The sequence below is a fragment of the Typopeltis vanoorti genome, chromosome 10 (genome assembly GCF_054136105.1).
Source record: "Typopeltis vanoorti isolate ZY-2024b chromosome 10, IOZ_Tvanoo_1.0, whole genome shotgun sequence".
Taxonomy (NCBI): Eukaryota; Metazoa; Arthropoda; class Arachnida; order Uropygi; family Thelyphonidae; genus Typopeltis; species Typopeltis vanoorti.
The window spans coordinates 8554957-8565567 of record NC_143558.1 but is presented as its reverse complement, the minus strand read 5'-3'; the positions used below and the strand labels follow the sequence as shown (position 1 = coordinate 8565567).

Sequence of the window (10611 nt, the reverse complement as noted above, 5' to 3'; positions counted from 1 at the left end):
ACAAGTTTTGTACTACACTGATAGAACTGTATTCCAGGTTATCGTTCCCCCTTTATAAGGTAAATACACATCTGGAATGTTGTCACTGGTGTGGTCACCTGTATTTCCCAGGGATGAAGTGGTGGAGAGGATCTAGAGGCAAATGGCCAAGATGTGGAGTGGTCTTTGGAATGCTCCTACTATGCTAGGCTGCGAGTCTGTGGATTGCAGAAGTTGGTTAATAGATGGAAAAGAAGGGATATGATAGAAACATTTAAGTTAAGAGAGGTTATAAGACTGATACACAGGAAATTTTTCAGCACCTGGTTACAGAGGGAAGAGAAGGTGTCATCCCTGGGAATTGAATAAGTGTGGTTAGAAAAGGCTTCTGAACTAGATTTTTCACTGAGAAATGTTGAATGAGTAGAATGAGTTGTCAGAGTCCATTGGTGAGTGCTTTGTCGATGATATGTGCATGATAAGTATTATGTAGATCAGCATTTCCCAAACTATGTTCCGCAAACACCAGGGTTCCATAGAAAGTGAATAAGTGTTCCGTGAAAAATTATCAAAATTAATGAGCCTGGAATGGTTTTAAATGCTGTGACAAGTTCAAACATGTTTGAAAATCAAGTGCTCCTCACCTTGCATGTGGACTGTGCTATTGAAGCCAGTGCAGGCTGACCCTGACTCAGCCGCCCATGGTTGTTGACACCTTCGAGTACAAATGAAGTACGAAGGTATCTATTCTAGGAAACGTGCAGTCACAAGCAAGCTCAATGCAATGCGTGTGGTCTGGCATGCCTGTAGTGTGCACTTAGCTTTACATTGAATATGAGACCGATGATACTCGACTCTAACCAAGGTGTTCCATTAAAATTTCAGGATTTGTGAAGTGTTCCATTGTAGGAAAAGTTTGAGAAACCCTGATGTAGGTGCTTTCATGATGAGTCTTTCAGATTTCATGGATATTCCATTGCAATAATAACACTTTCAATGAACCTCCTTACAAATACAAATAAAAGACAAGTTAAAGTTTGGCTAAGCCTTTTATTTTTACATTTAACACAATAATTGTTTTACAGCATGTTTAGTGAAATATGAAAGATTTTACAATTCAGCAATAAATAAATTAAAAAAAAGTCTCTTAATAGTAACTGTATATGATTTCCTGGAAGACAATGTACAGAAGAGAAATAATTAACAGCAGCAGGTTTTCTGCTGACATCAGCAGAATGAATGAAAGGTCAAGTACATGCTGTTATAAAAGCCAGTCTACTTGGCCAGCTATGGTATTCACTCACCATTGCCACCAGGAAGACCATATTGCAGCACCATCCTTTCTCTTTCAGTGCACCTGGGGAAGGTGATTACAGCACCTGCTGAAGAGGGCGGACCTGGTGTGGCTACTTGCCGTATCCTGGCTTATGGCACCACATGTAACAATGCCAATAAGCTGGCAGAGGTCATGACTCACTGTACATAACATGATTTTTACATTATGCATCCAGTTCAACTAGCAATAAGTATAGGACTGAAACTCAGTCACAGTTAATCGGTAAGTTACGCTTCATTTTTTCATAATTTCCTCCTAATATCAAAAACATTTTTAAAAAGTATCTACAGGAAGTGAGTTCATTCCTGTAAATACTTCAATAGTTTTTCATAATTCTGAAATTTCTGTGTATCGTACTGGCCAAGAAAATATATATGTGTGTGTATATATATGTATAGATGAGGTTCGAATTAGGTCTTGAGACCAAATACCTCTTATAAAACTTTCAAACTTTACAAGTTAAAAAAATGACCTAGCATATAAATAAACATAATCAACATAAATGTAATGACATCACAGGCATGCTACGTCATATTAACACGGCTTTAAAAATGAGATCGATTCTGAGCATTTATCTCATAATTAAATAAATTTATATCCTGAGTTTATACAGCAAAAGAGCATAATCTTATTGCAAAAATCGACTAACAAAACTTAAAAATTTTCAAAACAATAATAAAATTTACAAAAAATTCAAATATTTAAATTAAATATGTGACAAAATTACTGATAAAATATGAGCATTGCACCAGCACCACTGCTTTGGAACTTCTCTGCCTACATGCAGGGAGTGTTTGTGTGGCATGAACATTCAATGTGAGGAATGGCACAATATTCCTAGTAAATGAACAGGAATTTTCCAGTACCACATTAAAACATGTGAGGCAGTGAGGAGAGTCTTGCCACACTAGAACACATATCACGGTAATAAAGAATTCTGGGAAACCACAGACCTGAAGTTGTATATACAAAAACCTACAAAGTTGGAATGTCGTTTTGGTCAAATGGAAACCAGCTCCATTAGTTGCTCTTGTTGGTTTTTGGGAACTTGAGGTCTGGAGGGGAAATTGTTAAGTTCTTACTCCTATATAAAAGCAGTAACATATTCACAACCTTTCACTGACCAGAAACATCCAAGGCACTCTTCCCCCTTTTCACTTTTTCCTTCCTATATTTTACCTTATTTACTAGTCAAACAGGTTCGTGATGTAAAATTCGAGGTGGCGGTTTGTACAAAATACTGACTGGCCTTGCAGTATTTGGACCATTCCTTTCGTAGCATAGTTCTTGTGTTCTACGGCGGCGAGCCACTTCAACAGGTTTTCTTTTCATAGCTATAACGTTTGTGTAGTCTTTAATTAGGTGGGCAATCTGGGTAGCCTAAAAAGAATAATTCAGAGCACTGAATTAATTATATATCAATTTACAGTGAAGTTAGTTTTAGAAAAAAATTATACAAACAAAGAAAAACTCATGTAAAAAACTTTATTAATGTAGAATTTTTGCCTAAGTATCATAAGCATCATCAGTACAAGATCACAGAATGGCAATTAAACAATCATACACGATTCTAAAAGTGCCACCTAAATAGCTAATGTATGATAACTAAAATATAATTTGACCTTTTTTTAGTCATTATTTAATATATATATACACACACACACACATACACAGACAAAATAAAGTTAGGGAAGATTAGCAGATTTAAAAGTACTATCTCTCAAAAAAGGGATGGATGTGGACTATCAGATCTGTTTAAGTTAGGACAATGAAGTAAGGTTGCACACATTTCTTTATAAAGACATTCCCTGAGCAAACAACTTTTATGAAGGACTCTTGTCTTTTTTTCCAAAGAACTCTATGCTTTGTGTCGATAGAATGCTCTGCAAGTCCAGACTTTCTGGCTCATGGTATTTAATATAAGATTTGTTCTTTTATTCATTTAGAAGAACACAAGTCTTATATTGAATACCATGAGCTTGAATAGTCTGGAGTTGCAGAGCATCCTATCGACACTAGACACAGAGTTCATTGGAAAAAGACAAAGAGTCCTTCATAAAAATCATTTCTTCATAGAACAGATCTGATGGTTTACGTCTATCCGCCTTTGTGAGAGATAGGACAGATTAGCAAATTTAAAAAGTATTAACTTTATTTTGTCTATGTGTATATTTATATACAAGTTTGGAAATTACTGACCTATTTTAGTTATCTTACATTAGCTACTCAGGTGGCACTTTTTAGAATTCCTTGTTATTGTTTAATTGCCATTCTGTGATCTTGTGACAAAGCCTATGATACTTAGTTGAAAATTCTACATTAATAAAGTTTTTTTGTGAATTTTCCTCTGTTTTTATAATTCTTTTCATTATTCCAACTTATAGCATTTCATTATTGAAACAAAAGTTTTAGAAAACTCAGAAAATTATTTTAAAAATAATTTTTAAATTATGGAATAATTATTCTATAATTTAAAAATTTATGGAATTTTTAAATTATGCCATAATTTAAATTATTTAAATTAAATAAATGTTTATATTGCCGAAATGAAGCTTATTAGCTCTTTATATTTAAGTAATTATGCCATAAGTTCTAGAATAACTTGCCAAGTTATTCCATAACTTACCAAGCTTGATTTTACAGGGATCTCAAATCAGAACATTACATAAATTATAATGTAAAGTGATGTAAAATATAAAAAAAAAAAATTAGTTGTAATGCATAATAAGTATGATGATTTAGTGTTACCTGTAAAACTATTATGTTCAAAACAAAGGAGAAGGATTATTCTTTGAAATGAGTCAGCAGACAAGGTGCCCAGATTAGCCAAGAACAAAAGAAATGTACTGAAGGAAAAAGTTGCAAAGACTTGCGAAGGTTGAAAAAAACAGAGAACTAAGACCCCCCCCCCCCCCAAAAAAAAAGGAGCGCCACAGTGACTTCAGTGCCTGAGGATAAGTGTGAAAATTTGCAGAGAAAAAGATGAAGAACGGAAAGGATATTTAAGGGACCTGATGGGTAGGAAACGACGTTCACTTGTTCATGAGGGTTCGCCAAGGTTCACCGGAGTTCCCTAGTGTTCCGAAGTACCATGTTTCTCCGCAACCACTTGTACCTGTGCCCAGGAACCAATGAATAAGTCTTGAAAGTGAGTACCAGACCTCCTCAGGAATTTCTTCGAAAGAAAAGCTTACAGTCGCAGACTACTACAGAGGAAAAGATATTGCTCGAGCCACCACTAAAGATGAAATTAATTGCCGTGATGTTCCAGAGAGAACAAGCAGCATTGTAATCATGACAATGCTTTTTGTATGGGATGTCCTAACGGAGTCTTCGCTTAATACAACAGACTATTTGTAAAAGAAGATCTGTGAGTAGCTGTAATATATTGATACTTGTGTGCTATGGATATGTGCAACTGTATGAAGGTATGAAATAAGTGTTTTTGTCTTAATTATGTACAATACTGTGTCATATAATAGAGTAGCGTATATTAATGTATATTATGTATAGTAGTGTATGATATATAATAGTGTGTGAGAATCAGGATTTAAGCAAGCTTGGAAGGATAGCCTTATCTAATTACCTGTCTAACATGTACTTAAAATTTTTTGTTAAAATAAATTGTTAACCACCTCTGAGTCTGCCTCTCACTGACGAGACCTCCATAAAGATCAAAATTGGTCTGAGTAGTGGCCCTTCCCTTAATGCATAGTATTTACATGTCAGCAAGGAAATGTGCTTGCATTATGGGAGATACCATGACAAGGAGTGATGAGAGCTTGGTCCACCTCCCACGAGTTGCCTCAGTCCTGAAGATACTTCAGGTGCAAACTTTGTTTGCTTACACTTGGATAAAGGATTAAACTAAACTGATTATAGTCTAATCAAGTGGCCAGCCTGGCTGGCCGAGTGGTAGCGGATCCACTCTCCAGCCAAAGGGCTGCGGGTTCGAATCCCGCCATGGGCATGGATGTTTGTGATTGTCTGTAGAAATGGTGGTGGAGACAGAGTTGTAGAGCAAGCACCCTCCTCGATGAGTCTTTGGACTCACTGGAGGAGTCAAATAATAATAATAATACATGACTTGTTAAACATGCTGCTGATCTGATTCTTGCCAATGAGCTATCTCAAAAAAAATTACAAACCTGTGTGCTGACAGGATATTGCCATGACTGGCTTAAGTATTAAGTGAAGATAAACAGAGGTTTATGTTATAGTTATGAGCCCTTGCATTGCCTATATTCCAAATTATAATTCTTCACTCTCAGAAATTCAGTCTGGCTGGTGCAGTCAAAAAACAAATAAATTTGCCAGGCTGAAGGGTGTTTAAGGGACTGAATAAGTTGCAAACGTATGTCTGGCAGCAATTAAAATTAGTGCCAGTCATACTTACAATTAAGGATTAAGACAAGGCAGAAATGGGAGAACATAAATTTGGCATAAGTGAAGAAAACATGTAAAGAGAAAACGTTAAATATATGCAGTACAATATAACAAGATAGATAAAATTAAACAAAAAATTTACAAATAGTGCAGTAAAATAATATTTTACAAATAAAAAAAAATCATCGTCATCATCAAATTCCTGCCATGTACCCCCAAGGGGTGTACAGGACATGATAGTACTACATGAAAAAAATTACATCATTACTAACTTCCTATCTACAATTTTCCTCCAAATCAGTCTGTTACTTGTCAAGACTCCAACATTATCAGATCTTATATTTCTATCCTCTAAGGCACTTTGTACCATATCAATCCACCTATATCTTGGTCTTCCTCTGGGTCGTTTTGCTGCCAACCTGGCAGAGAACACTTGTTTTACTAATCTTTCTTCGTCCATTCTGTTTAAGTGACCATACCACCTGTGATTAGCTCTGCTAATGCATTCCTGGATGCTGACAATGTCAAGTTCTATCCTCATTTTTAATATGATATTGCCATTGATGCCATCTGTTCACACCTATAATCTTTCTCAGGACTCTCATATCTGCGGTCTCTAGTCTTTGGTTAAATGTTTTACTTCTGACCCAACTCTCAGATCCATAACCAGTTTTAATCCAGTTTTAACACTGTCTTGTATACAGCTAATTTAGTGTTCTAATTTCTCTCTTATTCCATATGAATTTATTCAATTGACTTCCCACCATACCAGCTTTGCTGATTCTGTTGTCTATTTCTATATTTAATTTACCATCTTCAGTAAAAATCGTGCCTAAGTAACTGAAATATTTTACTTGTTCCACAGGTACCCCGTTCACAACAGAGTTGACATTTTCAACAATTCTACCTATTTTCATTGTCTTTCTCTTTTTAATGCTGACCTTCATACCATATCTATTACAACCGCTATTCAATTTAGTCAGAGAATCTTGCAGACTTGTAGCGGATTTATTCAGAAGTATAACATCGTCCGCATAAAGCAAAGAGCTGACATTAACATCTCCAATTCTGATATCATGTTTAATACCACTTTCCTTCATAATGTGATCCATATACATAATAAATAACAGAGGAGATAATGTACATCCTTGTCTCACACCAGATTTAACATTAAACCATCTTCCTGTATTTCCTTCAATTCTAATTGCTGACTTACAACTCAAATAAAGACTAAGTATTGCTTGATATAATGCCCCATTGACACCATATAACTGTAGCGTATTGAACAGCGTCTCTCTTGGCACCTTGTCATATGCCTTTTCCAAATCGACAAAACTTAAATACAGATCTTTGTTATATTCCCATGCTCTCTCGACTATTTGTCGTAAAGTGAAGATCTGATCCTGACAGCCTCTATTTGGCCTGAATCCAGCTTGTTCTTCACCAAGCTTTTCTTCCACAATTCTTCTCAACCATTTCTCAAGTATACTTGCATAGATCTTGCCAGGAACACACAGTAGGGAAATACCTCTGTAATTCTCACATTCAGTTTTATTTCTCTTTTTATATATGGGTACTATGAGAGCTCTACTCCAATCATCAGGAATTCGTCCCTCTGTCCAGTCTTTCTGAACTATGCAGTGCAGCCACTGTTATACCACCATACTTCAGCATTTCTGGTCGAATATCATCTACTCCTGCTGCCTTTCCACATTTCAAGGCTTGGATGGCTTTTTGTACTTCAAGTATGGATATGTATTCCTGACTGCATGCCTGGTCAGTGTTTTTTACCACTGTGTTGTTATCACTGCTTGTTTCATTTAGCAATTTTTCAAAGTAATTACTCCATACCTCAAGAATATCTTTTTCTTCTGTTTTCAAGTCACCTTTATCATCTTTAACTCCTTTTACAGCACTCTTTCCTCCATTTCTAAGCTTCTTCAACAACCTCCAGAATATCTTACCACCTTCTTGATATTTATTTTCTATGTTCTTGCCAAAGTCCTCCCATGACTTTTGTTTAGCTAGTTTTACACAGTGTTTCGCTTTCTTACATTTGTGTCTGTATTCTCTAAGAGCAAAAACTGACTTATTTGCCAGGAACTTTTGATATGCTTTCTTCTTTTCCTTCACTGCCTCTTTAACTTCCTGTGTCCACCAGGGAGTTCTGATTTTTTTATCCTTGCAGACAACCTCACCACATGCCTCTCTGGCAGGATCAATCAATGTTTTCTTCAGAGTTTGCCACTGAATCTCCAAGGTTTGATTCCTGTTCTCATACTCTTTCATTTTTTCTTCAATAATCTTTGTGTATTTTAGTCTACAGTTCATATCTGAGAGCTGCTCAACTTTTATTTGCTTTAAAACTTTCTTACATGTTATTCTTTTCAATATGAAATTCAATTTTGTCCTGCTCAATACTAAATAGTGATCGCTTCCAATTTCAAATCCTCTGTACACTCTGGTGTCCTGCACCAGGGAGAAAACATCACTATCAACAATAACATAGTCAATGAGACTTTTCTTATTCCTTGCCTCTTCTCTGCATGCGAATTTGTGCACATTTTTATGTTGGAACATGGTGTTAGTAATAACCAGTCTGTGTCCTGAGCAGAAATCGAACAGATATTTGCCATTATTATTAGCTTTGCTCTTTTCTCCAAATTTTCCCAAAATATTTTTGTGTGTCTCACAATCATTTCCTACTCTGCTATTTAGATCCCCAACAAGGACCAACTTTTCCTTTTTCGTTGTGTCAGTTGCTTTTTCTAAAGTCTGAAAAAATTCCTCCACTTCTACCTTAGTAGAACCTTCTGTGGGACCATAGGCACAAATAAGTCTCATATTCCAGTTCCCCATTCTCATATATGCCCACATTACTCTACTCGAGACTGACTGCCATTCAAGAAGATTAGCCTCATATTTTGTGTTGAATACTATGGCTACTCCTTCTTTTCCTTGATTGTCATTGCCTGAATATAACATTTTGTATTTATTGCTCAGCAAGATCTCACCAGTTTTTGTCTTTTTTGTTTCAGTCACCCCTATTATGTCGATCTAGTACTTATCTAATTCCTCAGCTAGCTCCATTTCTTTGCCATTCAGGCTTCTTATGTTGATAGTACCGATCTTTAACTCTGGTGATGTTGAGTTGGGATGTGCTTTCAGATTTGTTCCAGTAGCTGACTTTTCGTTGTTTGCCCTGGTTCCCTGGCGAAAACAACGGGGGGCCTTGTTTAACTGGGCGACGCCCCAGCCAGCATGAAATTTTGTCATGTTGTACCATCATTTTTTATTTTGGTTTAACCAATAAGAATACAATTTGGTCAGCTAAATCCCAAATTGCTTGCTCATCCTCATTCGTTCAGTATCCAAGTAGATACCTAACAGGGTGCACCAACGAGAAGGTGAGGAGTGGACATTAGGTCAGAAGCCCTGGTCGGTTCTCCGCATTCCTTTAAAGGCTATGTGGAGGTCTCCTCTCAGTTAAACAGCTTTGATCCTTAAGCACCCACCCCATAAAAAAAAAATTAACATTTTAAAATTTAATACTTAGATGTAGATGAGTTTCATCACCTGCTTATTAAAGACTTGAGGTAGCTTGAAAAAAAGACATTGGAGAAGGTCCAGAGGTGAATGACTATGACAATAATCAGGACTTTGGACTGCAGGATTTGGAGAGAGAAAGAAGTTGAAAAAATTGTGGATTGCAGAGTTTACTGGATAGGAGGAAAAGAGGTGTGTGATAGACATTTAAGTTAGTGAGAGGATCAGATCAATTCAAATGAAATTATAAAAAGAGTAGAAGTCGAATTGCAGTGAATGGAATGCATTACCAGAATGTGTTGTTAATGCAAGGAGTGGTGAGAATTTCAAGATTCGGTATGATAAATATGTTGTCAGTTGAACGAACCTACCACGATTAGTCTGCTGACTTCATAGAGGGTGCAATAATAATAATAATAATAATAATAATAATAATAAATATTCCACTCCCTATGTTCAAGGTATATATCTGAAAAGATAACTAAAGTGTTCTGTAAATACCATCACCTTTAAACCATACATTCAGCTAGCTACTTTAATGAAAATAAATTCTATTTAGCCAGAATTTATTTTCATTTCACATCATTCTGCCAGTTAAAAACAGAATTATAAATCACAGAATGGAGAAAGTAAAAAAAAATCAAATTAATGCATAAGTATACTTATATACACACACACATACACCACAAATGCACACTGCTATGAAAATCTCTTTTAATTTGCATACAAATACAATTTAAAATTGTTCAGAGTTAAATGAAAAATGCATGGAAAACTATTACACAAGCTGTGGCAAATGGGAATGGATATGAGGCTGGTGGCAAGGATAGGAGGAAGGCTGATAGATAGATAGATATCAGAGGACGGCATATGGTGGAGTGGAATCAGGGAGAATGAGGGTGACTAGTAGAGTGCCCCAGGGCACTCTACTAGTCACCCTCATTTTCCCTGATTCCACTGTACTAGGACTACTGCTCATTAATGTACAAATTAAAGAGAAGATTTATGGGGAGGGGATATTCAGTTGTTTTGCTGATAATGCAAAACTGGGAAGGCTAGTTGATAAAGGTGATGTAAATATCTTACAGGATGATTTAAATAAATTAGCAGTGTGGACAAAGGTTGTCAATTTAATGTTGTAAAATGTAAGGTAATGATGCACTTTGGGTTGAAAAGATTACATACTTCGTATCATATTGACAGTACTAGTTTACAGGAAATTGATGAGGCTAGGGATCTGGGGGTGATTGTGGCCTCTGAATCTGATATTTCAGATTCAGAGGCCATATTGCAAGAGTGGGCAAAATAACTCAGAGGATTACTTGGATATTGAAGAATGCATTGACAAGTAAAGATAGAGAGGT

At 36.0% G+C, this 10611-nt stretch overlaps 1 protein-coding gene across 3 annotated transcripts in view; it reads right to left on the bottom strand.

Moving 5' to 3' along the window:
- Positions 1–1009: 1009 nt before the first annotated feature.
- Myo81F (unconventional myosin 81F) overlaps positions 1010–10611 on the bottom strand; it is a 454212-nt gene continuing 444610 nt past the window's right edge. For all 3 annotated transcript variants that reach the window (XM_090398885.1, XM_090398887.1, XM_090398886.1), the window contains one exon: positions 1010–2695. In XM_090398885.1, coding sequence (XP_090255011.1) covers positions 2507–2695 — 189 coding nt within the window. In that variant the 3' untranslated portion in view covers positions 1010–2506. The remainder of the gene's footprint in view (positions 2696–10611) is intronic.